The following is a 27,858-nucleotide window of genomic DNA, read 5'->3' as shown; positions in this document are numbered from 1 at the left end:
AAGACACCAAAAAAAAAAAAAAAAAAAGAGTTAAATTTTTATTGTGAGCTGAGGCAAGACTGGCCTGGGAACTTCTCTGAACTTCCTAGAGGAAGACGAGGCATGTGAACTGTATCTACTTGCCATCCTGAGAGCCTTACATATATGTTTTCAGGCATCAGGAGGCAAGGAGGTTTCGTGGAAATGTCTTAGATGTTTTGGAAATTGTCGATTAAGCTCTCAGATCCTCTCTTTATTGGCTTAGGTTTGTTGGAGGAGGGGTTATGATTTTTTTTGTGTGTGTGTGTGTGTGTTTTTTTTTTTTCTGTAAATACTCTAACCTGTGGAGATATTTTAATGAGCACATTGAACATATTCTTATCAAATGGTTCCTTTATTCTCAATGTGGCTGTTTCGCCCAGGATATGGCATAGTGGAAAAATAAAGAGATCTGTTATTGCATATCTGTTATGCCTGTTTTCATTGAGAAGTAAACCTGAGGGGGGAGTAGCATTTAAAACTCAACTGGAATGTTGTGATAGTCATTTTCTAAGGGTTCTTTCTTTCTTTCTTTCTTTTGTGGTTGGTTGGTGGTGGTGGTGATAGTGGTTTTTTGTTTTGTTTTGTTTTGTTTTTTTCCCCAAAACACTTCACTGGGAAAAATTGTATGTGTGGGGTTGGGGCAGGGGCCAGAACAATAGAAAACCCAAGCTCGGCTCTGTGTTCTAAGAACAGTGTGAATCAATGAGTTATGACAAAGGCAATCATCAATAGCAGGAAATTAGGATAGTTTAAGGCTAGCATATATGTGCGTTGGATTTCTGTCCCTCCACTCCCAATCTGAAAGTAAAATTCTGGAAGGGATCAACAGAAGTACTTTAGAAAGCAGACCTATTATTGAGAGGAGACTTCTTGGTCTTTTGAATTCGGATCGACTGCTTTCCAAGGGAAATATGTTGTTCTTGCCTATACAGAAACCAGTAGGTTTATTCCTTATTCTTTACTTTCTTCGCATCACAATCTCAGGAGCTTTGTTCTGCTAGCCCAGGTCCGCAGAATATTCATACAATTGGATAACATCATTTAAACCTAAAAAGAAAAAAAAAAAACTGGAAAAAGTGCTGTTTTTCCCCTCAAGCTACAAACTAACAGGCGTTTGGCAGCATCCGAGCTACCTTTGACTTCTCTTCAGCCAAAGGACCCCGGTGCCCAGAGAGGACTGAGCTTGTGCTGTTTATGTTTAGGAGGCAGCGTTGGGCTTCCATGACCTTCCGTGGCTTGTTAAGCAAATCCGTGTCCTGTGCGGCTCAGGGGTGGCTCGGCCGGGCTGGCAGGAGGCGCCGGGCAGCCTCGCAAGCTCGGGACGACTCCCCAAGTCCTGCTGGGCCTGCCTGGCGACGCGCTTTCCGGGGCGCGGGGGGCCCTGGGGGCCCTGGGAGCCCCAGGTGAGCCCCAGGTGAGCTCCAGGTGAGCCCTGCAGGCGCTGCTCCGTCCGCGGCTGGAAGGGAAGGTGCAGCAGGGAGACCCCCGGCTGGGGGGGCCTGGGGGGGCGGGGGGACCCCAAGGCCGCTGGTCCTAATTAGAGACCCTAAGCAGCCCCGTGAGCAGCTGTCCCCTTAGCCTCAGCTGGAGGCAGAGGGCTCCGTGTCACCTCCGGAGTCAGGTCGGCTCGGGCCGGCCGGTGGGGCGAGGGGTGGGCGCCGCAGGGGGGGCGCTCAGGTGACCCGGGCGCCCCCAGGCCCCTCTTGGCCCCCCGGTTCCCTGGTCTCCGCTCGGGGCTGGACTCGGCGCACTTTGCTTCTAAGTTTGCTTGCTAGATGGCGCTCGGTGTCTCAGGACCTTCCACTTCAGACTTCGAGCGGCTTCTCAGCACCGTTGTTCTCAACTAGTCGTGGGTGATCGGGGAGCCGGCCCGGGGCCCGGGGCTCGCAGCGCTGCCCCCGCCCTGGGTCTGACCCCTCGCGCCCGGAGCCGGGCAGCGCAGGTTGCAGCTCCCCACCCTACTCGGGGCGATCCTAAAATTCAGTGAAACTCTGCACCTGAACTTAGGGCATATTTATGGCTCAATTACTCTTTGTGATGCATTTCAGAAAGCACTTGAGTAACTTTTCCTCCAGTAATCTGATTGAGGTTTTCAGGAAGAAGATAAATCAGCAGGTCCAGGTGGATATTTGCAGTCCTTGAGGTTTACCACCAGGGTCCACCTCCCACTTCACCATGACTACCCATTCCCATTTCAAGATGAATTAGGCTGATCTTAGGGAACTTATTGCCCTCATTTATCATTTGTGGTGTACCATTAATTGATTTAAAAGTATCATAATTTGTTTAAAACACAAATACTGAAATTCATACGCACAGAAGATGTGTTTTGATATTGGTCCTAAAAGCCTACACAGAGCTTGTTTCACAGGAAGGGTGATTTATGGATCCTAATGTATATTTATTTCAAACACTAGTGACTCTTCTCAGATATTCAAAACACCTTTTAAAACTCCTTTGTGCCGAAGCACAAAGAGACAGAAAATCAATAGTTCTAAGTTTCTGATGGAACAAAATTAAGATGAGCCAGAAAGAATTGGATATTGTTTTGTCGAATGAAGATGTCACTTTCTCTGCACCCACCGCTCCCACACTATTGTGTGTCCCTTAAAGATGAGGATGCAGGTGAGGAAGGGAGATGGAAGGAGAAAAAAAAAAAAAAAAAACAACCCAAACCCCAACCTCTATACAGACATCTTGCAAACACTTTAACAAAAGAGAATTTAACTTGTTACTTGCTTTTAGGATTTAGAGAACTAACTTGTAGGGAAATGTTCCACCTTTGGGAAAATCAATAACACTCAGAGCTGTGTGGTTTGGAAACCTTTTATCAAACCTTGGCTGCTTTGGTGAAGAACCCCGCAAAGTCTCTCTCTAGGTGTTAGGCTGAAACTAGCAGGCGCTGAAAACCTAAAGCGGAAAATTTACAACTTGATCAGCCCCAGCCACACACCAAAAACCTGCTACTGCTGCAAACATATGTTCCAGATTAAGTTAAGCAAATGGCTCTTGTTTCTCAGGGTTGAAAGTTGATCATGAAAATTCAAATTTGAGTGAGTTGTGCTTCCAGTGGATCACCGGATCCTCAAACGCTTATAAATCCCTCCTAACTGTTTCCTCAAGAGATTTCATAGACTTTCTTATCTTCTTGAGAGCTTAATTTAGAAGCTCCTGGGAATTTAATCCAATCAGGTATTATCTACGGGGGACACCTGTAATTTCAAAAGTTGGCTAAGTTGAAAACGAGGTGTAGTCTTCCTTCTAATGCTAAAATGCTGGAGAGCTAACGTGGAGCTCAGCTGTTTTCGTGCTCCATTTCCTCGCATACATAACTCACTTTAAAAAGCAGAAATTAAACTCGATTTATTTTCAAGTTTCTTGAAAGTTTCATTCGCCAGAGGAGTAGGTGATTTTTTTTTTTCACTGCCTGAGACAAAATAAAGGAGTGTTATCAAAGCCCTTAATTATGTCAGGAAAGACTAAATCATGGTGTTTCTCTTACTGGGGGGAACTGCCTTTTGCAACCTCCCTGTGGTCATCCAGTCGCCTCCTGGCTAAATTATTTGAGGACCAGTCTGGCTACTCAGCTGTCTTGTAAGAAAATTTAGAACTACCTCCCGACTCTTTAAGGTATCCAGTTCCTTGGGTAAGTTGCAGAGGATGGAGAGGGCATCAGGCACCTCGGGTACCTTCCTGTGTAATCGCGGGAGTCCGAAGTCAGTCTCCACTACCTCCCCGCATTCAAATGATCATCCTGCAGATTTTAAGCGATATTGTCATGTTGAAGTTTGGTAGTTATTGTTTACATTTCTCCCTTCCCCAAGGGATCTTGGCAAGTGTTTAAGAGATTATTGATTTCCAAGAAACCAAATAAAGAAGGCTGTTCTTTTATAACATATGAAATACACACTTTTCTGTAACTAAATAGGCAGTGTATATTTGACATTGACAAATGGACAGGAGACAAGAAAACTTATTTTACAAGATTTTGAAAGGGAAAAAATGGACAGGACAGCAGCAATCCTACAGAAGAGTAGGATTGGAATTAAGGGAAAAGCTTGGGTGAAAGTGGGGGGATGGCTATCTGTGCTGTAAAATAAAGTTTCTTCGAACACATACAGGTGGTTAGCAAACATCGTTGAAGAAGCTCCTTTCAGGGGGACCTAATCACAGTGGTTTTTATTTCTTTCTTTCTTTTTAAAATGATCTTCTTATGCTTTTTTTTTTTTCTCTACATTTTTCTCTGGCAATGAGGTACTGAAATATCCACCCAGGTATGAGGGTTTCTAATTTACTTGGAATAACCCATAAAAGTCATTCTGAAGCTGTGTCAAGAATATATATGTATATATATATATATATATATATATATATATATATAAATACCTGATAGAGATCTTAGTTATCCCATCTCCAAGTCATAAGGGAAATACCCAGTGAAGGAAAGAAACTCCCCAAAACCCAGATTGTGAGAACAAATGGTAGGCACCCAGGAGTTTCAGTGTTACATATTGCACCCCAAATCTCCACAACTTCCCCGCACCAACAAAGGAAAACCCCATGTCCTTCCCTGCACCTGATTCTCTTTTCTTGCTCCTGAACCTTAGGAAGGTGAGAATGAAATATTTCATTTATCCGAAGATGTAAGCTCCCCCAAAATATACCAGCCAAAGACATGCAAACATTATGGAGATTATTTCAGCTGAGGGTTCAGATCTGGAATCTGCGAGTCTCCGGGTCACTACTATTCAACAGGTCCCTTTGCTACCCTGCACACTTCAGCTGCAAACTTCATCCGTCCACCCACGTTCTCCCCAGTTTTCGTAGCAGGGTGGCATCAGTAGTTTAAATAGCTCTCAGCATGGCCGAGTTTCTCTAGGAGCAGAGACTTATCTGAGTATTTGGGCAAAACGACTCTTGAGACCGCAAGAATGACCAAACTATGAAGGAAAATTCTCTTTGGAGAGAACTCAGCAGTGATTCTGCACACTAAAAAAGGGGAGGGGGAGGAAACTTTGTGAAAGCAGCAGTGTGTGAGAAAACACTCTAAATGGTTAATCTGTGAAATATTTAATAAAATGTTTGTATATTTTAAGGGATAGAAAAATAGAGTGTTTTGAAGCTAAATTGCTACTGTAGTGAGGAATTCAAGGAAATTTTTCACTGCAATGGCATGCCAAGTAGAGAATAATTTTATCCTGAGATGCATGGTAACCCGTGATACTCTACAAAAGCAATTTTGAAAGCGGTTTATCGAGGCTATTTTACAGGAGGAAAAGAAATACTTAAAATACAAGGGTTCTCTCCTTAATTCTCTTTGTTGGCCCTTTCTGGGAAAGTTATGGAAGAAGTTAGTTTGGAAAGTATATTGGCACAATCAATATTTAGTACCAGTTTGCTTCTGACCGACTCACCTGCTCTAACCTTATTGTTTTTGTCCTCAAAGTCGGTTCAAGGGAGTAGATGACAAGATTGGGGTTCCAGGGGGGAGAGGAGGGATCTTACTCAAAGCCCAACAAGTGAGGCGAGAGTTTCAGTCAAACAAGGTGCAATTTGAAAGCTTTGGAAACTATAGTTTTGTCTTAGGAGTGGTGACTTCAGGGTTGCTAGGGAGACGGTGCAGTGAGAAAGACGCCACAAGGCAATGATCTCCAGTTCTTGTACTTTAACGCGACAGTAAAAAAAAAAAAAAAAAAAAAAAAAAATTAATAAATAAATAAAAATCCAAACAGGAAGACACGCGGACCTTGGGAGCTGTAGGAGGTGAGGTCTGCAAGTGGGGGAAGCGGTAGGGGCCGGGAGGGAGTCAGGCACGTTGCTGTCAGGCTCCTTAGCGCGCCCCGGGCGGGCGCCCCGTGCACCACCCCCCCACGGCGGTCGCCCGGGACCTGGGCGCCCCCCCACCCCCCACCCGGCAGCAGCAGCCCCGGTTGAGCCGCGGGGACCGGGGGCCCCGGGGGCTGCGTGTGCGCCTCCTGGAGCACAGATCACCAGCCCGGGGAGAAGGTGCTCCTGCGGCAGCTGCTCTTCACCTGGAGCCTGGAAGGGAGGTGGTGCAGCGAGGCAGGGAATGGTCGTGGGGGGTGAGATGACCCTGCACCACCCAAAGGGCTGAGAGTGGCGCTGCTTTCATCCTAAAGTAGATGCAAATTCGGGGAGCAGGGGGACTGGTGTGTCAACTCCGGGGCACGCTCACTGATTAGCACGGGCGTGGAGCAAGCGGGATTCTCCACCCACAAAGTGTGTACTTTTTAAACTCATTGTCGCTTTGGGCTCAGATGCTAAGGTTTCAAGAGCTAGTTCCCTACGGCGAGGGAGTGGTCGGGGCGAGGAGTCCGGCGAGGGCCGCGACTTCGGGGTTCTGGCGGAGGGGAGCGGGGAGGGGGCGCCGGGCGCTGTCCATGGTGCTGGGCACGAGGCGCTGCCCTTCGCGGGACCCAAACTAAGATCAGGTGTAAAAAGGGGAAAGACAGTCCAGCCACTCCTGCGGCAGGGGATTTTTTTTCTTTTCTTTCTTTTTTTTTTTTAATTCCCGCGAATGTGAAAAATACGCACGAGGCTGTATAATTTAAACAGTACTCTAGGAGTGCTCTGCTCTACCTCCCAGTCTGTACTGTTTAGTCAGACAGCCCCGTTAGCTGGTCATTACGGGATGGTTTCCCCTTAAAATGTTCCATATTTCAAAGTAATGTAATCATCATTTTTTTTTTCTGTACAAAGTAAAGAGGCAGGCGGGAAGAAAAAGGGTGACTTGAGACTTCACACGTATCCAAAGGCACTTAGGCTATTTCCAGATTTGATAGGATATAGAAGCAGAGCATGACTTAGCCTGTTAGATAACATGGATTTATTGAGAAAGTATTAAAACTATATAGATCCAATTTCACTTAAATAATTCTCCTAACTCTACGCTGGCCAAATGCTGCAGTTATATTTTTGTCAGCAAGAATAACAAGAGCGACTTACCTATTGTAGCGTGCGTGTGTGTGTGTGTGTAAATTTGAAATGGCTAAGCTTTCATTCTAAGTTCTAAAATGGCACTCTAACAACTGCATGCTCTTAAAAGAAATTTGGTCTCTTAAAAGACAGATAACCAGGAAGAAAGGAGGATGCAGATAGAAATTATTTCAAAATGGGTATAAAGAACTAAATGGAAACATAACCTACCTAGTAGGTCAATCACACTTTTGTAAAACACACACACACACACACACACAACTTTAAATATATAAACTATTATACACTTGTATAAAACACGTTTTTCTAAAGGGTCTATCTATAAATACATATATGAAATTATGTAACAAAATTTCAGGTAAATTATTACCTATGCTTGGTTAAACCAGAAATATGAAAAGGAGGAAAAAAATTTATCTGAATTGTGTTGATCATGAAAATCTTACTTAGCCTCGGCAACTTGAATCCATGTGACAATGAAGAAGGAAAAGGACAAAAATTCAAACATCTGACACAATGATCAGCAGCAACTGACAGCATCTCATTTGATATTTGATATCAGGCACTAGATCAATATTTGTGAGATCAATGCAATTTTAATGGTTTTTCTTTCAAAACTGTATGAAAGCCAAATCATGACACTCTGTGCTCGGGTTATTTTTAGAGCTGGTTTTAGAGCTGGTTATTCCAGGGGATGATATTAAGTAATTTACTGAGGCAAAGGAAAAGAAAAGAAAACAACAACAAACCAACTAAAAACCAAAAAACAAAACCACCACAATAAACTATCAATATTTCTTCAGTTGGTAAATCCTGATGATCTAAGTAGGTAGAGAAGGTGTGAACATTTATTGGAAAAAGAGCCATTTATTTAATTAAGGTTAAAAAAAAACAAAGAAGAAAATAAACCTTTGGAAAATTTTTTGGTGGTACATGAACTGGATCAGAAATACCCTGTTCAGTCACAGTGGGAGTAGGTGGTACTTCAGCAAAAATGAATGAAAATGATAAAAAGAAATAGCCTAGGCCTTTCAGCTACAGAGTCAATCCCTTCATGTGTGGAATTCAGTGGGAAATAACAGATTTTTCTGTGTCCCAGGCAGAGTAGAAAACTGAGAGCCCTATCTGAAACTCCTACACAGCAAGGTTCCTACAAAGGTCAAAAAGAGGGGGAAAAAGTAATTAGGTATATGGTATTGTCTTTTATTTCCCTTTTAAGAGTTTATACCTTAAAAAAAGAAAATTCAAATTAATCTAACTCACAGACATATAGGTCTTCAACCTACAGATCTTTAAACAGTAATCTAGGAGGGTTCTACGCTTGCTTTTTCCCCCTTCAGTCTTTACTGCTTAGACAGCAGCGTTAACTCATTTGCCTACCAACTCATTTTGTTTGATAAAAATGCTAAACTTTATTTATTTGTCTTTACAGATTCAATTCTGAGGAATTTTTCACCTAGAGGAATCCGAGACCTTCAGTCCAAACAGCAATTTCTGGGGAGGTAGATGATGGGGGTGGTGCAGCAGTATAACTAGGTGAACACTTTGGTAAGGCAGTGAGAAGGTGAGATGGGGTGATTGTGGATGGCGTTTCTGATAAGCAGATGTTTAAGTTTTTCAGACTAAAAGAGAAAGAAAATTTTTTCATTTGTAATTCAACTCTGAGTAAAAACTTGGGAGAAGTTAGTTTCCCACTTGAAAAAATACGAATATTTTAGAAAATTTCTAATGCCTGACCTAAAGATCTCTCATAGAATAAAATACTTCAAAACTATGCAATCCTTAAACTTTTTCCCTGGACGTCTCTTTTTTCCCCCTTAACATTTTTCTTGATGGCAGTTGAATTGCCTAATAATGAAACTGTTAATATATCATTACAAACAGGTCACTTCAAATATAAGGGTAATGCATTATAGGTTTTCAAGTGAGATTCATGCCTATGTCCTTTTGCAGTAGAATTAAATAATGCACCTAGTATATCCCTTAAGTGCCTAGGTAAAGACATATTTTCCAGGATTTTAATAACTCCATAACAAACAGTCACTCTCTGCATGTGTCTGTATGCTCTATTGTATTTCAAGTCTGGCAGATTGCCTACAAACTAGACACCAAGAGTTTAAATCAATTTTTCTTTAATGAAATAGAGCCACCTTACACACACATGCACATTATATACAAACAGAATTTACAGATGCAAATGAACTTGAGGCATTTAAAATATTTATGACAGTGCCTTGAAGAATTTGAACATGAAAATTTACTTAGAAGAAAATAAGTTTACAGACAATCCTCATGACCAACATATATGGAGTACCCACTATGTCACAGGCACTGCAAAGACATACACATGCTGTATATATTGTTTATTTCTGGTGGGATGGGCATATGGATGCTCCATGGATGGGTATGTACATGTACATGTGTGTACACACATATGCATATATACATATTTTTCTATTAGGTCTTTAAAAAAAACCCTGAGTTATCTCAAAGAAGGAAATCAACTTTATAGTCAATTGTAGTTAATTCAGGCTTCATTTTGACTAATCATAATGAGACCAATAATTTTTTTCCTTATAGCATGGGCAGTACTTAGAATTTAAAAGTTTAGTGTTCCAAAAATGCTGCTCTTCTTAAGCCACTTTGAAGTAATGCTAGTGAGTCTAAGATCCAGATCTACATGTTAATCTCTAGTTTTGCCTTCAAACAGAATTCAGTTACAAAGAACTTGGAAAGATTTTGAATCTATTCAGAAGAGGAAAACTCTTTAATTTTCTGAGGAGTAAAAACTCCCCAAGAAACTTCATATAGCTTCTTAGATTTTGCTTAGCATACGTGATAAAACATTGATTGTTGCAGTTTGGTGACCCATGAAATTTGGGGGTTAGTTTTCTCTTCAGACCAGAGCATATAATTATGCAAATAAAGAGCTGTCACTGATCTAGTGAAATACTCACAAACACATGCACTCTGAAATTGGACAGAAAAGTGAAAATGGTTGGTGATGTGATGGTGCCATGGTTTGTTTTCCTGCCAAGTTTCTATCCAAGTTCATTATTCAAATTGTAAACTTTAAAAAGAGACATATCATTCTTGGGGTGTTGGTTGTCTTTTCACTTCAGATTCTTTGTATTGGTACTGCAGGCTGGTTACAAAGTACAGTTCAACATTATTTTACCTATGACAGTCTCCCATATTACCCTATGGAATAGCCAAGAAAGAAAAGCTGAATGATCTAGAAAGAAAAATGCAGGGCCTCCCTAGATTTCTTTCTAGAAACATGTTTCATGTCTGTTTCAAGTAGAACTCAACCCAACAATACGAAGAATATAGTGAAATGTTTTTCACAAATCTCAGGGCAAAGGGCTGGGAAAAGTTGCCTGGAAGGCCTCATGGATTAAGTCAAATTTCAAGGTTTTTTTTTTTTTTTTACATTAGAAGGAAAATAACTGGTCTCTGCATGGTATCCAGTTAATGGTCAAACTTTCAGGATGACTTTCTCCTATCTAGCAATTAAAGCCCACTATATATAATATTTGGTGACTTTAACCTTTATGGTTCATTCACAATTACCACTCTCTAAAACCTTTGTGCTAAGAATTAACAAGAGTTCTTCAATCTAACCATGCTCTTTGGCATCGAGGTCTCCCAATTCCAAAGTTACCACTGCACAGGCTGTTGCATAATTTTAGATGTCATGGAGAGTCCCACTGATGAAATCTGAGAAGGCTCATGTCAGACCACTGACTGCTAAAGACATCACTACATGAAAGATCAGTGGTGTGAAACTTTAAAAACATTGATCCAAATGAATCAATTAAATCAACATTCATCCCTCCTAAGTGTGAGGTTTAAAACTATCATTGTTGCTTTTTTTTTTTTTAACTCTACATAGATTTCGAGATAAACGTTGGAATGCTTTGATGGCTACTTCTATTCTCGAATCTCCGTTAATCGACTTTGTGCTATTTCCCTCTTTTCAACATCTTCCACTTGGTGTACATTCTTTACTTTTAGTACAGTGCATGACAGTTGCAATGCTTTAAATCTAAAACCGCCTAACAAAGCTGACGCTTTAGGTAGGGTAGCTTTAAGCTCTGTGAAGTGTTGATTAAAAACCCTTTCCCAGACTCAAACTGATCTTTTTGGAGATTAATAGAATATTAGATAAAAGGAAGACGAACAATTCAAGAGACTCCCACTCAGTCACTCTATACAAGGAAGGAAGGAAGGAAAGTATTCAATTTTTGAAAGGGAGTACCTCCTGGAGTCTTTTATTTTATATTATTACAGCCCCTAATAAGTAATCATAAAATAACCACCATTATCCTTTTTTTTTTTTTTTTTTGCCACCCATATTTCAAAGATGAGAATGTCTCACATTTATTTAAAGGCATTTTTCCCTTTAGAGGCATGGGGAAAGTTTTTGAGAAATTTTTAGACTTTCTGTAATAGTAATCTTTCTTAATCAGGATCATAGGAACCTGTCAGTTTACAGTTATAAACTATGGTGTAACAGGAGACACACACGTGTTTGGATCGAGACTCCAGATAATCCAGAGAAACATGTGGAAAAATTGAACATATTAGCCTTGATAATGCAATTAAACATATTTTTGTCACCCAAATTCTCTCAAAGGAGTTACAGGTTTTAAAGAAGGAAAAGCTATAAAATATATGTAAACAGGGTATTTCTGGATTACATGTAATAAATACATCAAGGACCTATACAGGGACTTGGGAACAATGCAACGTCATCAGACTCCTTTTGGAAAACACATTTGTTTACAGTATTACTAATAGGTATTTTATAAAATGATAACAATGGATTCAAATTCCCTTGTAGCTAAGGGTATTTTAGATACTAAAAACAAACACCTTAAAAAAATGTTAGCTTTGTGAACGGTACAAGCCAAATAGTAAGTAAGCAGGTGAAGTTAGGATGTGACCTTACAGCAACAGTAATAGTAATAAAAGGAGCTATACGGGTTAAAATATTGATGAGTGCTGTCCCATCATTCCTTTTAAGTTTCGGCTTTTATTAACCTCTGTACACGAATAAATAAACTTCTGAGCAATAATAATACGCCGCTGCTTGTTGGGAAAATTGTTTTTATTTTAAAATGGTAAACAGAAATATATAATATATATGAAAGTCCTGTGCTTTACTTTCCCCCCCCCCTTTTTGTATAAACCATAATGCAATCCAGGTCGAAGCACAAGGCAGAAACTTGAGAAAACAGCAATTATTACAAATAGATTTTTCTCCCCCCCCCCCCCCACTATTATCCATGAAAACTTTTAATGGCTGCGTGGTTAGGTACCTTTATAAAGTCCTCTAACCAGTATCTGGCTTTTAAGTTTTAACAGGACTATTTTGAATCTCGGATTTATCAACAACTCCTTGCTTCCCATTCCGTTTGCTCTAGGAACTGGGTATATAATTTTTTTTTTTTTTTAAAGCCTACATCCTAACCATAAGCCTCTAGTCTTCTAAAAACCTGTCTACAGAAACCAGAATGGGAAGAAGATTAGAGCAGAAATACTGTTAACACTTGTCGCCTCCAAGCAGGCGGGCTACTACCAACCGATTGTTGTTACTCCAGGAAAATTGAGGTGGATGATTATTACTACATTTATATCAACAGACACATAATCAACAGGTTAAAAAAAAAATCCTACATTACAAGGAATCTTCTCACTTATCAGTTGGAGGTCTCAGATGGTTTGCCTAGCTCTCTCCGGGTTGCTGCAGCTCAGATCCACAAGTAGGAATTACATTTGCACAACTTAAGTTTGCAAATAGCTCTCTGTAGATGGTTAAACAAGGCTAACAACCCAGCAGTTTTAAAGTATTAAAGGCAATTAAGCAGTGATTCACTCAGGTTGCAAGTAAAGGTTTTCAAAAAGAGAAGTGAGAAAACTCCAGAGAAGGAACAGGAGTGATTTGCTGCATAAGCTGAACACATGTACTTTGCTCTAATTCAGGTGCACACGTGTCATAAATTTAGCACTGCACAAGTGCTGATTTTTTTTTAAAAAGCACTAAAATTAGTTTTCCTGCGAATACTTTCGTATAGTGAAAACACCACACAATTTATAACGCTTTGAAAAATATATTCAATCCACATCAATTCTCAAATCCTCTCAAAGGAAGGTATCATTATTGTATACAGTTCACCATTACTTCTAAGACAGAAAAGATTGCAGACCAACATGCTTGACGTTGTTGGGTTACAATATATTAAGTTATCCAGGTGTTGGATAAAATGACGTTTTGATTTTTCCTCTTATGCGGTTTCTGCTAAAATAATATCAAAAGATGTGTATATATGACCAGTGGAAAAAAGATCACTTTAATTTGCCATCATTAAACCTAGAAGAACGAATTAATGTACTTATATACCAGACACAGATATTGTCAGTTTTAAAACTTGCTGAGATCGGTTCATCATATAAAAGCATCTTGTCCATGAGGTGGTTATTTTAAGTCATTTTTCTGAGGAGGCAGACAGTTCTCCGTCGTTTTTGGGTACATTTTATCATGTCCTCAAATAAGGCAGGTATATCGTTGCATATACTTTAAAAAAGGATGAAAAAATATTAAATTCCGACCCTCACCTGCTAGAAACAGAATCTTTACTAGTAATTAAATTCAATTAAAAATTGATGATGTTGAGATTCAATATTTGAATTTAAAAAAAAATCAGCAAAAATCTCAACTTATTTTGCCTCTTATGTTTCACAGTGTTGGCCAGATATTAGCTGGATCAAAGTAACTGCTGACGCTGTAGGGCACCATCCCCTCCCTGCAGAGGACATGGACTACTGGGTTGAGAGGAGCGAATCTTTCAGACCAGGGCTTTCTTTCCCTTTCTGTTGGAGCAGAAAACTAAAAATCAGAATCATTTTGGCCTCACTTGGCCTTCCCGAAGGGAAGGGTGGAGCGGCCCACAGGTTCCCTCCCCCGAGGACAGGGAGACGCCGTCCCTGGCAGGGTCTGGCTCCCCCGGGGCTCGGGGTCCGCCTGCCAGGTAGGATCCTCGTCACCGACAGACTTTCTCCCCGTTAAGATCTAGAAAGCAAAGCGAGCGCGCGAGCTACGTTACAGCGCTGAGCTCCCTGCGCCTCGGACGGTGAAGGAGTCGAGTCCATTCTAAAGGCAGAGCTGGGCATTCCCCGAGGACGGGGCCGCCCCGAGGGTGAGCGGGGCCTTCGCTGAGGCCGAGCCCGGGTCAGGGCCCGCGCGGGCTCCGGCTCCGGCTCCGGCTCCCGGGCGGGGGGGTCCGGCGTCCTGCGCCAGCGCCGCTCGGGGCGCTCCCCGGCGCCGGCCGCGAGGGGGGCGGGATGGGGGCGACGCCGCACAGCAGGGCGCGCACGCTCTGAATTTAAATTTGGCTTTTCTGGAGAGGCGGGGGAGGGGGCACCCCCTTGAAAAAGCAAGGAAAGGAAACAAGAGTCTCTTTGGGAAAAATCGACCTAAAATGGGAGCCTGGAATCTAGAATAAAAGTTTGCTTCTGTTCGGAGGGGGGGGGGGGGCGGCAAAAAAAGGGGAAAAAGGAGAAGGGCAGGATTGAGGGGGGCCGGGGCCGGGGCCGGGCGGGCGGCGCTGCGCGGCGGCGGGCGGTAGGACCGCGCGGGCTCCGGGGCCGAGGGGCAGGGCGGCGGCCCGGGCGGCGCGGGAGGCGCGGGCGGCGCGGGGCCGGGGCCGGGGCCGGGGCGCGGGGCGCGGGGCGCGGGGCGCGGGGCGCGGGTCGCGGGGCCGGGGCGCCCGCGTCGCTGGGGCAGGTGCGCTCATCTAGAAATAATGCAGCGCGCTCCGCAGCCGACCGTCTCACGACCCCTGCTCCGGGAGGAAAGCGAGCTAATGAGGGCCCGGGGCCCGCCCGGCCGCGCCCCCGCTCCGCGCCCGCCGCCCCTCACAGCTCCTCGTGCTTTCAGTCGGTGGGAGCGCCGCGTCGGGGCCGGCCTCGGGGAGCCGCCCTTCGCCTCCGACGCCTCGCTGAAGAACTTGAAGATGGACGGGAAGCTCTTCCAGGACGTCAGCTCGTGACGGTCGGTGCCTGCAACACAGAACAAAGCGGACACCGCCGCGGAGCCGGTGACGAGGCGGCCGGGCCCCGCGCCCCCCCAGCTCCCCGGCCGCGCCCCAGCTCCCCGGCCGCCCCGCGCATCCCCGCGCCCCACCCCCGCCCCCCGCGCATCCCCGCGCCGCTTCCGCAGGCCGCACCTGTGCCCCCGCGCCCCCCCCCCCCCCCGCCCCGGCCCCCTTCCCGCCCCGGGGCCCCGGCCCGCGCGGGCCAATCGAGGCGCCCGGAGGCCGGGGCCACGCCCTCCCCCCCGAGCCCCCCGCCCGGAGCCCGCCGCCCCCCCGCCCCGGCCCCGCGCGCGCCGGTGGGGTCCCCCGCGCAGCCCGCAGCGCCCGCCTGCCGCCCCCTCCCCGCGGGGTCCCCGCGACCCGGGCCGGCGGGACGCTTCCTGAGGGGTCAGACCCCAAACAGGCGGGCCTGCCGCTGTCCCGGAGGCTCCCCCATTAAAAAAAAAAAAAAAAAAAGATTTTTCGGGGACAGTCTTAGAAAAGCTGAAAAAGTGCTTCGGAGCACTGACTGCGAAAGGAGCATCGAGGCCTCCTATTGGGTCAGGAGGATGCAGGCCGAGTCTGTCCCCTACAGCCTGATGTTACTGTACAGCTGCTCTCCGTGGCTTCACTCTGATGACTTAATAACGGACAGTGTTTTTCAAGGGGGACCTGCCCGGGCAAACAGGTACCAGCGACGGAGTCCGAAGCACAGATGACGACATTCACCGGCTCCGGCTCCTGGCGATACCATTGCACCCGTCTCTTCCTAACAATTTTTTTTTTTTAATTAAGAAGTAAAAATAATAGCGAAGACTCTACCGTAAAAATAATGAGTGAACAGCTTTGAAACAGTTGAAATCTCTTCCCAGATCGCTCAATTATGCAGAGATACTGCCTGGAAGTCTTGGGATTCAGGGCCTCCGTCTGATACTTTAACATTGTTAATGATAATTCTTTAGTCTGTAATAGTAGGTCATTGCTATGGTTACTCTACAATGGTGCAACACTTTGCTTTCCCCTTCAGCTATTCGCTGAGACCTGGTAACCACATTTGTTGCCTAGCAACAGTTTTGTGACAGTATCACAATCTGGGAGTTACAACAATAAGGATGCTATGGCTGCAGTCGACCAGAGAGCAGAAAGCTACAGTCTGTGCATGGGACTTAGGTGTGGGAGCTGGTCCTAGTAGGGAAGCCCTCTCTTTACAGGCCTCACAAGGATGCTCCTTCCCCTTGTCCTCTGCGATTTGGCCTATTGAACCTGCCCTGGGAACGATGATCCAGTATTGAAGTCCTATCCTTGACAAACGTCCTCCAACACTACTATATTCATATTAAAAAATGAGGTCATTTCTCTGTCTGCTTACTCATTTTGGGCAAATTTCAGTGTTACTCAGTGGAAGAGAGAGAGGGAGAGGGAGAGAGAGACAAGTGTAGGTTCATCCTGGCAAACCTTAAAGTGCCTGACTTGATTTTTGACAAGTCTTAAAAGAATTCTTGGAGGGGGGGGTTATATATATATGCCTGCCCACATCAATAGGTGTGTAAACTTTCAAGTTCTTTAAAATAAATGTAACATCCAGACATTTATTATTATGATTTTCGCTGATTTATTCATATGACAATCTTACTGAATTCTTTTGAATTTGGAGGCATTTATATTCTCCAAACCCAAGCAAGCAGTTGTAAATATGCTCAGACAAACCTACTGTGGATACATTTGCAAGGGGCCTAGTTTCTGGCTAGGTTTATGAAATTCCTATTCCTATTTCTATGGGTGCTTGCAAATCTAGTTTCGTTATAGTAATAACTAATTGCACTTCCAATGATAAAATGCTTTAAAATCCATTGTATTTGTTCCTTTTGAAAGACTATTCTCAGATACATACTACATGGCAACACCCATCCCCAAAAACAATAAGAAAAGGAAGAAAGAAAGGAAAAAGAGGTGTTAATTGTCTTCTTTTCCTTCTCATTTCCCATGCTTCCAGACTCATTTGGCATTTCCTTCATAGTGATCACACTTACACTTACTAGTGTTATCAAGGCTATGATCAATTTGTAAGCTTTCTCAGGGAATTCTTCTCATAATTCCTCCCACCCCTTGAAAACCAATTCAATCTAGGAATCTAGAGGGACCTAAGGAGTCAATGGTCTGAAGCAATTTTAACTCCTTTATTTTTTTCTTTCCTGGTGACAATCTTTCTGAAGGATGAACAAATTTCCCTGGTGATAAAATCACTACAAAGGCTTTTTAGTTTTAGCTTATGATGACTCTCTGCTTGATTAGTCCTGGGCTGAAAAGACCAAAGTCCCTGAGATAACTGAGTACCTGCACTGGCTCTCAACATTTACCCCTGCAATTTAAGAGTATAAATAATGAGAATGTGTGCTCTGTCAGAGGAAGGGAAATTGCTAGGAGTAAAGGTAATAAGCAAAAGTGGCTTAGAAACGGAATTATAGAGAACCAAGTGGGGGAGGGAGAGTTCTCCCTAAATGAAGGAGTAGTAAAGTGAATATTTTACACAAAAATGGCTTTCTTTTCAAAAATTTTTGAAGTCGGTTTTTAATAATTTTATTAAAATACCATTTGAAAATTAGGTTATTGTGTATCCACCTAGGGCTGCATGTACACATTTCAAGAACATGTTTGGAGACCATTTTTTAAAAGTCCGAGCCAAAGTTCAATGACAATATTTACAAATTGATATCAGTACCCTCTATCTAAGCAATGCTTGGAGAATGGAAACTTTCAGAGCAGCTTTCTAGTAGTTGAAGAATACACTACTTTAGGAAAAATTATTCCATCAGGGCAGAAACACTATCTATTCATAAAAGGATATAAAAATGGAAAATTTTGGCCAATCAAAAAAGCAGCCATTATTGATAAGCTGCAATGATGTGCAATATGGAAAATTATTCTGAAATAACCATGTTATTTGAAGGATATAAATATGGTTCCTAGTATTTCTTCTAGCACAGTATTACCTTAATCAAAAGCTCCTATTGTTAGGGACTATGAACTTTTCAGAGCCCCACTGTCCTAATCTAGAGAGGTTCCCACAGTACAGGGAGTAAAAGGTTTCCCATATTAAATACCCATCAGGTTTACAGGAAAAGATTTGTGTATCTTTTTGAATTGGCAGGCTTGTTCTTTCTGGATAATTCACCTTTGGTGAATTCAGTTTCCTAATCTATAGAATCAATTCAGTATCAAAAAGTACAGGGTCTCAGTGCTTCATTACAAAAAAGTGCCTTTGTCCAGTTTCAATAAGTGATTCTTAATGGGCATGGTAGTTGCCTGTGGGGCATTTTCAAAATTGTAGGGATATTTTTGGTGGTCAAGATGATTGTAAGAACTATTGGCATTTAGCAGAAGAAGGCCAGGGAAGCTGGAAATCCTGCAATTTGCAGGGCAATAGAGTATGATGAATTGTTTTTGCAACTCACATGTTTTGTTTTCTTTTCTTTTTCCTTCCTACCTTCCTTCCTTCCTGATTGTATTTATTTATTTGAGAGAGAGAGAGTGTGCGCAGAAGCAGGGGAGAGGGGCAGAGGGAGAGGGAGAAGCAGACTCCCCTGCTGAAGAGGGAGCCTGATACAAAGCTGGGATCATGACCTGAGCTGAAGGCAGATGTTTAACTGAGCCACCCAGGGACATGGTTTTCAAATGTTCCACCAGCTACTCCTGTAGTTGAAAACCCTGTTTATAATTATATGGGCTTAGAATTTAGATGTCTTTAACAAATAATCTCAAAGTACTTTTGGCATCTTTTTAACATACAGAATTTTTGAGGAATCCGACTACCATGTAAATTGAAGGAATGATGTACTTTATGTTGCCCAGATTATTAATAAGCAAAAGTGGTTTATATAATTACCAAGAGTGGTTTACCACTTGAGGAAAACCTCATCGCTGATGGCATTGCTGCCCATGAAGCTTGAGTTGTGGATCAGCACATCTGCATCAGCTTGCATTTGTAGCTGTTGAATCCATGGTGATTTTATGTACAGGACTAAGTATCTGACTACTATATTATGCCTTCTTATGTAGATTTTCCAGAGCACTTAAAATATTGATATGCATATTATTTTTATTATGAGTTACTTTTCTTTTATTCCTTCTATGTGTTAACTAGAGCATTATAATAATTTAGCTATCTTATAACTAGGTGGATCATGTTATCTTTAGAATTCATTTCAAGATAGTAAAAGCACTGCGTAATATTTGTTTTAATGGGAGGTATTTAGATGGTCAAGTGTCAGCTTAAATAAAAATGAAGTTAATTCTTTTTTTATTATATTAGAGATTAATTTTCCCTAAAATCTGAACCCTATACTCTACTACCTTTTATCCTGTACGAAGTAGAAAATGTCTTTTATTTCTCTTAATGTTTCTTCCATAAATATGGTTTGTCAATGATGTTATTCACCGTGAAATAACCAAAAGGCAGGAGACAGAAGATCTTCAATAAAATACTATACTGAATATCTATCCTTTATCTACACTTGTTTTTAAAAAAGTGGGCTGTAGCAAATTTCAAAGTGGTAAAGATAGCACAAATGGTCAAAAGGATTAGAAACTTTAAGTATGAAGTATGAGACTGTAAATGATATGAGAGAGATCAAATTGCTAAAATGTGTCATTTGTTTTCCCCAAAGACTATATATTTTTAAAAAGTGTCCTGTAATGGAACTGAGAAAGAGGGAGGCTACATTTATATAATAGCATTTAGAAATTAAACAAAATATGGCTGGAATAGCACTGAGAATGGAATGCTCAAAGAATAGGGTTAAGTAAGAAAGGAGAAAACATTGCTGTGTCTTCTTCTTGCCTATTCCCTTTACTTTTTCCTGGGATGACTTCAATCCAAGTGTTTCTTACAAGTCTGCCTTGTCCACACTCCTCTTTCACTTGATCTTAGTGCTTACATTTTTTTGGGCAAAAACTATGCCAAAATATGCTAGTGAGTTAGCAGCCAAAATCCTGATGTTTACTTTGGCAGATGTAGCCTAGCCTGAAGCTGTACCTCATTTTATGCAGTAGATGTCTTAAAAACTTATATGTAAATATAATTTCTGTAAATAGAATTTCTTTAAAGGAAGAAGTGGGTTATTTACCTTTTCAACGAATCTTTTAATAAAGTGAAGAAATGTCTGGGAAAGCAAATAATCATTCTTCAAGTGATATTACACACACACATACACACACACCACATCAAACTTGCCAGAAACGAGGCTTACTAGTATAATGATGGACAGTCTAAGTTCTCACCAAAGAGATAATTTAGAAGAATTTCTTGGTCAGCTATTCGCTATTCTAATTATTGCTAGTCACCTTATTCTACATGGTCATAGACCAAAAGGTCATGGAATAATTTCAACAATCTATGCATAATTTACATTTTACGGCTGGTTTAGAATAGGGAATATAACTGATGACAGAGTCACTTTTGAATACAAAATATAATTTTTATGTCTTTGTTTCAGGGCACGGGAAACTAGCATGTGCCCCTACCCTCTCACTGACATTCCCCAATCCCCTTCCCCCCCAAAAAAATAATTTGTTTTTAAAACAAAAGGTAATGAATAAATTTTGTTTCCTAAGATAAAGGGGGGTAAAAATCCTAGAAAGATATGAAACATTAATATTAACAAGATAACATGTCTATGATACCTTCAAAATGACAAGGTTTGATTTTAAAAATTGATCTTTAACAAGAAAAAGAAATATGGGCAATTAGGAAGTAATGAAGACCCTGTCAATATAGCTATGTTGATAATAACAGGTAAGGGAATTCTTGAGAAAATCTAATTTATAAAAATCAAGAGGTCTGTAATATGCATTATTGAGTCCCACTGGGATTAACTAATGAACTTATGAGCTCAGCAGCAGTTATTTTTAGAGAGTTATAAAGAATTAGAGAAATACTAGAGCACTGAAAAATAATGTGCCTTCTCAAAAGAAATAAAATCTAACTACTAAAATTCATTTTGAAATGAATTCTAGAGCTTCTATGGAGAACATCATTAGAAATCCCCCCCCACCCCCTCCACACACAACTTACCAATATTTGAACAGAGAAGGGTTCCTAATGGAGTCTCTCCCAAGTTAGAAGGGGCAAGTGTGAGACTCAGCCCCTGTTGGGGATAGTGGATTGGGTGAGCTGGTCATTAGGACTGTGTGAGGGAAATGCCAAGAACAGCTGAGCTAACATGGGGCACTGCTGTGTCAAATTACTTGTGTAAGAAATAGGCAGGTCTCCTTCCACTGCATGGAAAACGCAATGCTGGTCAAAGCTGAAATGCTGTTGAGACCTGAGGGCAAGTTGTCAAGCTTGACCACAAGTAAGTAAGAGGCTGAAACAAAGGCAGAAGCTCAGTGGTAGAAACTTTGGGTCATTTGCAGCTTCCGGCATCCTGTCCTCTCCTGCAGCTTCTTTTCTAGATCTCTCATCTATGGAAGGGGAGTCAGGGGTGGGGTGGGGGTGGGGCACAGGGCATCTTAAGACCCAGGAAGACAACTCTGGGAAGCAAACTTACTCTTAGGCAGGGTAGAGACAGCCTGCGGGAGCTGTGGGTCGTGGGTCTCTGACACGGAACCTGGAAGACCTCTCTCTCGAATCAACCTCCTAACCAATAAAAAATGGCACATTTTTATTGTTTCAATTGCCTGTCAAACTCACACAGCTGGTGTAGAAGTGCTTTCTTTTTCATTCTTGTCTCATGTACTACTCCTACTGTGGCCTCCCGGGATGCTGTTTCCCTTTAAAAATCTGAGCCTTGGTGTGGGCAAAGGCTCCCTTTTCCAGTTTCCATTTGTCATTTTCCAAAGTAACTTTACTAAGGGATTGTAAGAGGGTAGAACCCTGAACAAGGGAATGCAAAGAACCAAAAAATAGTTATTTCCATAAGTACAGGTTCCTAATCCTATTATTCCCAACACAATAATCAGCAAACGGCTTTGCTGGGCTCCATTTTCAAATAGTGCTCTGCCCAACAGGGCTGGGAAAACTGGACAGGTATTTGCCAGGCTTCTTTCTCCTGGCTTCTCTGTTACTAGATAGTTAACTATGACTAACGGCTGCTAGTTTGACTCTGCATGTATCAAGGGAAGGGGAGGAGCTGGGGGTGGGGGGGAAGAGAGAGAGAGAGAGAGGGAGAGAGAGAGAGAGAGAGAGATAGAGGGAGAGAGAGAGAGAGAGAGAGAGGATGAACTGCAAAATACTTTCCTTATTTTAAAACCAAACCATGGGACACCTGGGTGGCTCAGTGGTTGAGCATCTGCCTTTGGTCAGGGCATGATTCCGGGATCCCCCCACTGCCTCTCCCTCTGTGTCTCTCATGAATAAAGTAAAATCTTAAACAACAACAACAATAAACTAAAACCAAACCAAACCATTTACTCGTTCAAATATCCAAATCTTCTGTGGTCCTCTTCTCTCAACTGTGGAGTCTACTCTAAATGATATTTTTTTGGGGCAGATGGTTTTTCCAGAGGTTCTGGGGTTAATTTATACCTTCAGACATGTATGTATTGTATCCCAGGCACTATTTCTTGGGGCTGAGGATGCAGTGGTGAGCAAGATATGTAAGGTTCCACTCTCATGGCATGTGTGCTAGTGCACGAGACAGACAATAAACAAGTAGACTGGCGAACATGGTAATTTCGGAGTCAGAATGCTGTGAAGAAAACACAGCAAGGGGATGTGAGGAGAAAGATGGAGGAAGATGGTGGGGGGATGAGGAGAGGTGGTCATCAGTTTAGACTGGGTGAAGACTTCTGACCTGAGACCTGAATGGCCAGCCAGCCAAAGGTCTGGGGCCAGACTACCGTAGGCCGAGCTCTGGAGCAACAAGAGCAGGCACGCTGAGGAGGGAAAAAGCTTGTCACAGTTGAGAGGCTGAAAGGCTAGGGTGACTGGAGCATTGAGGGGGTGGTGGTAGAAGAGGATTCATGGTAGGCCGCCTCCAAGCCAGGGGAGTTATCCAAGGCCATGATGGAAGGGTTCGATTTAATTAATTTATTAAATGATTTCATTTTATTTTATTCATGAGAGACACAGACACAGGCAGAAAGAGAAGCAGGCTCCTTATGGGGAGCCCGACAGGGAACTCGATCCTGGATCTCAGGATTAGGCCCTGAGCCGAAGGCAGATGCTCAAGTGCTGAGCCACCCTGGCATCCCGGCATCCCGGCATCCCGAAAGGGTTGGATTTTATTCCAAGTGCAGTGAAAGGGTTGTTTGTAGAGTTTTGAGCAAAGGAGAATTAAATCTGACTTGTATTTTAAAAAAGAATACGGGTTGGTATGTGGTGAAAGGTGAATGGATTATGGGGAGTTAGAATGAGGATTTAATCCTTCCTGATTGCATTTACTGACTCCACCCACCTCTAGAGCATTCTCCAGGCTCACTCCTCTACATACTTCGGAGTATAAAATCCACTTACTGCTAGTTCACATAAAGAAGTTAATAATATAGTAATAGTAATACGCAGTATGAGTTGAAAGAGATCAATAAAATGCCATTTCCAAGAACTGAATACAAAATGGAGTTGAACTAGGAAAAGCATTTTCCTAACACTGTGGCTCTGGGGTGAGGAGGTACTGGGATGGGGAATATGCCGTCATGGCATTTCATTTCTGCAAGCAGTCCAGAGGAAACTGCTGGGCTTACTCTCCGTGTAGGCTTTTCCACCCAGTTCTTCATTTCTGTGAATGGACACAGCTATTCCAGCTCAAAGCCTCTCAGCCACCTTTGATTTTTCTCCCCCCTTGTTTGTGGCCAGCCTTCTGATCCAATCAGTTACCAAATCCTGACAATTAGACCTCAGCAAAGTGTTCCCAATCCCTATCGTCCCTTCTAATTCCTCTGTTTTCACTCTAGATTTAATGACCTATCATTTAGAATCCAGAAACTTCCTCCTAATTTCATTGCCTTCAACCTCTTCTCCTCTATCTTGTACCCTGCTTGCTATCAGATGAAAAATTCTAAAGTATCATTTGTGTCATGTGCCTCTTCCTCTGTTCAAAAATATCCAGTAGCTCTCCATGATCTGTTAAATTAAGTAGAAATTCCTTAATATGGTTTAAAGTTCTCCACTCTGGCTCCAGCCTTCTTTTCTGAGTTTATTTCTCAATTCTTCTGTAAGTATCCACCTGTCTCCCCAGGCCCCACTTAATTGACATTTTTAAACTTTTTCAAAATCTCAGGGACTGGACACCTGTGATTCTGAAGTTCAGTCAAAGAAGAAATTATCACGGTAAAGTTCTGAAGAGATGGGTCAAATGCAGATTGATAAATATACCTTTATGTTGAAGTACATATGTTAGCTTCTGGAGTTAAGAAATAAATTCCTCTAAGATTGGAATATAATGACAGTTGGATACTCTATAACTGAAGCTGAAGGAAGTAGAATGTTTTTCTTACTCACTCTAAAAAACTGATGAGGCGATGATCCACAGTCCATTAGTGACTAGCTGATAAGCACTGACAAATACTCAAATATCTTCTAGATCTCTTTAGCTAAAATGTGCTTATCTAGGAAATACAATTTGCTAGCTTCAAAGGAGGTTTAGAGGAGTGTTAGGACTGGGAACTCTTAGAAGACTTTAACTGTAGTTGTTCAAGAGCTTGTATTCCCAAGATGTCGTTGGCTTGGTCTCAATTTAGATGCAGACAGAAACAAACCAAATATAAAAGAGTAAAACATAGAAAGAACCGTAGATAAAATCTTATCCAACAGTTTCATTTCACAGGTAAGAGATCTAAAGTTAAGAGAGGCTGTGATAGGCCAAAGGCACACAGGCATTTTGCTATAAATATAGCTAGTATTTACAAATCAGTAAAACATTAGAATAATAAAAAATTTCAGAAGATGTATGCCTGATTGCTTTAAGATCAAGTTCAGGGCAGCCTGGGTGGCTTAGCGGTTTAGCGCTGCCTTCAGCCCAGGGCGTGATCCTGGAGACCCGGGACGGAGGGCCCACGTCGGGCTCCCTGCGTGGAGCCTGTTTCTTCCGCTGCCTGCATCTCTGCCTCTTTCTCTCTCTCTGTCTCTCTCATGAATAAGTAAATAAAATCTTTAAAAACAAAAAAAAGAGATCAAGTTCAATATTTACTTCCCCTAATAAGCTGTCTTTGGTTAGCTTTACCCCATACTAGCCACTCCCTTTCTTTATGTTTCAGTATTTTGTATATAGTGTACACTCTATTATCATATGCCTGTTTTGCTTACCTAGTTTTTCATATAGGAAAAATACCTTGCTTTATCTCCAAAACCTTTGGTGGAGGGTAATGCTTCAAAACATTTTATTCCAGGAATCATGGTTGAAGATTAATAGATGTTTGTTATATAAACAACAGTCTGGAACAGAATTCACCAGAAAACTGATGCTTATTAAATGCTATTAAAAATATAATAAGGCAAAGGATCATAAACCTTTTCTGTGGTTTTTGCACTATCATAATGATAATTCCCATTTTGAATTTAAGGAAAAGGAGGCATACAGAAGATCATGGCAGTAAAAGCTTGTGAATTTAGAAAGCAAAGTGCTACTGGCATTCTGAATACAGAGATAAACCACTGTATGAACTTCTGTAACCACACCATCATTTGTACTGCTGCATCAGGCTTTCAAAAGCAAACGTGTTTGTTTTGCAGGCAACAGAAGGAGGAAGAAAGCAGAGAGGACGGAGGACGTAGTAGTTATTATAGATTGCCCACGTCACTTAAATTATTTGGAATTGTACTAAAGCCTATAGGCCAATCTGGGGAGAACTGATATATTTACAATACTGAACTTTCCAATCAATGAACATGACCTATTTTGCCATTTACTTAGATCATCTTTAATGCTTTTTAATGAGGTTTTATCATTTTCTCTATTAGAGAATTTGACATTCATTTTTAGATTAATTAAGCTATAATTACACTTTTTATTTTGCGATAATTGTAGATTCATATGTACTTGTAAGCAATAACAGATTCATCCTGTGTCCCTTTTATACCTTTCCTCAAAAATAATATCTTGTAAAACTGTATTAGAATATGATAGTGCTCTAGTTAAGATACAGAACATTTCCATCACCACAAATATAACTCATGTAGCCCTTTTATAGCCATGCCTGCTTGCCCCTCTCACACCCCTGGCAATCACTAATCTATTTTCCATTTTCTCTAATTTTGTCATTTCAAGAAGGTACATAAATGGAATTATACAATATGTAACCTTTCGGGATTGGCTTTTTCACTCATCCTAGTTCTTTGGAGATTTATCCAGGTTGTTTTGTATCAATAGCTTGTTCCTTTTTATTACTGAGTACTATTCCATGCTATGGATGTACTAGTTTGTTTAACCATTCACCTGTTGAAGGACATCTGGGTTGTTTCCAGTTTTTTGGCTATTATGCTTAAAGCTGCTATAAACATTCACGCACAAATTTTTGTGTGAGATAATCTTCATTTTTCTGGGATAAATGCCCAAGACTGCAACTGCTGGCTATATATTAGTTCTATGCTTAGTTTTTAAAGATACTGCCACACTATTTTCCAGAGTCACTGTACCACCAGATGGCCAACCATGTCAATGTAACTGAGTTCCAGGAAAAGCTGGACATGAAGGCTCAGGTGAGCTTCCCTGGTTTGCAGTACTCCATGTGTATTCTCACACACTGTTGTTGAAAGAAGACAGCACTCTTTGTGACTTGACTGGATGAGGGCCACTGGAAACTCATCCTTGGAACTTTCCTACACTGTGACTTTCATGTCTCTTCCTCGACTGATTTTAATATATACCCTTTTGCTATACTAGACTGTCACTGTGAATGTAACAGCTTTCAGTGAGTTCTGTGAGTACTTCTGGCAAATGATCAAACCTGAAGGTAGTCTTAGGGACATCTTGTTGCAGTTGGTATCAGAAGTGACAGTGGTCTTGGGACTCTAGAAATTGATATCAACAAAAAAATCTCACTGAGATTTTTGACAGGAATTATGTTATACCTGTACATCAATTTGGAGAGAAATAACATCTTTACTATGTTGAGTGGTTGCACCTTCAAACATGATATATCTTAGCTTTGCTTTTTAGTGCTGCATATTTGGTGACGCTACTATAACTGGATCTTTAACAGCTTGTCGTTGGCATATGGAAATACAATTGACTTTTGTATGATGATTCTGTATCCAGCAGCCTTGCTAAATTATACCTTTCTCCAAAAGATTTATCTGCAGATTTTGAATTTTCTAAATAAACAATAATATCATTTGAAAAAACTACAGGTTTTTTTTTTCTAATTCTTAGAGCTTTTGTTTCCTCCAGCTATAACTTAAGGAAAACTTTTAAAATAGCCTCAACTGTATTTATGCCATTAATTATTGAAATGGGTAAAACATCACACAAAAGCAAATTATTATAAATAACATAAAACTGGCATGAAAACACCAAGTTTTCTATTTTGATTGATTTCTTGATGTTAGACTTAAAAAAGACCTAGCTCTGTCAGGTAATGTCATCTAGTTGCTGACTGTTGGTCATGAAAGCTCTCTGTTACCTTAAAACAGACACTGACAGCTTCTGGAGTGTCAGTTACTCTCCTACACTGTGATTTCTTTTCATACTAGTTAGTAATGGAGAAATAGACTCTTTTTGTTCCCTTCAGCCTCCAAGCCTAGAGTTGCCCTCACGCTGTCTGGTAATACTTTAATTTCCTTACCAGTTCTCTCTCCCAAAGATTTCCTCTCTGGTTATCGTAAGTGGAAAAAAAAAAAAAAAATCCCAGGATGCAACTGCCTTGCACA

General features: G+C 41.7%; 1 protein-coding gene across 8 annotated transcripts in view; it reads right to left on the bottom strand.

Annotated features, from left to right (window-relative positions):
* Window positions 1-1,003: 1,003 nt before the first annotated feature.
* FAM172A (family with sequence similarity 172 member A) overlaps window positions 1,004-27,858 on the bottom strand; it is a 425,633-nt gene continuing 398,778 nt past the window's right edge. For 6 of the 8 annotated variants that reach the window (XM_038532335.1, XM_038532328.1, XM_038532332.1 and 3 more), the window contains one exon: window positions 14,759-15,042. In XM_038532335.1, the coding sequence (XP_038388263.1) occupies window positions 14,774-15,042 (269 nt within the window). In that variant the 3' untranslated portion in view covers window positions 14,759-14,773. Of the gene's footprint in view, window positions 1,069-14,758; window positions 15,043-26,959; window positions 27,001-27,858 lie in introns of those variants that run through there. The other 2 variants (XM_038532336.1, XM_038532338.1) reach the window with 2 other exon arrangements.

Source organism: Canis lupus, chromosome 3 (assembly GCF_011100685.1).
Source record: "Canis lupus familiaris isolate Mischka breed German Shepherd chromosome 3, alternate assembly UU_Cfam_GSD_1.0, whole genome shotgun sequence".
In the NCBI taxonomy this organism is placed as follows: Eukaryota; Metazoa; Chordata; class Mammalia; order Carnivora; family Canidae; genus Canis; species Canis lupus.
The sequence above is the reverse complement of the archived record's forward strand: the minus strand, read 5'-3'. Positions and strand labels throughout refer to the sequence as shown.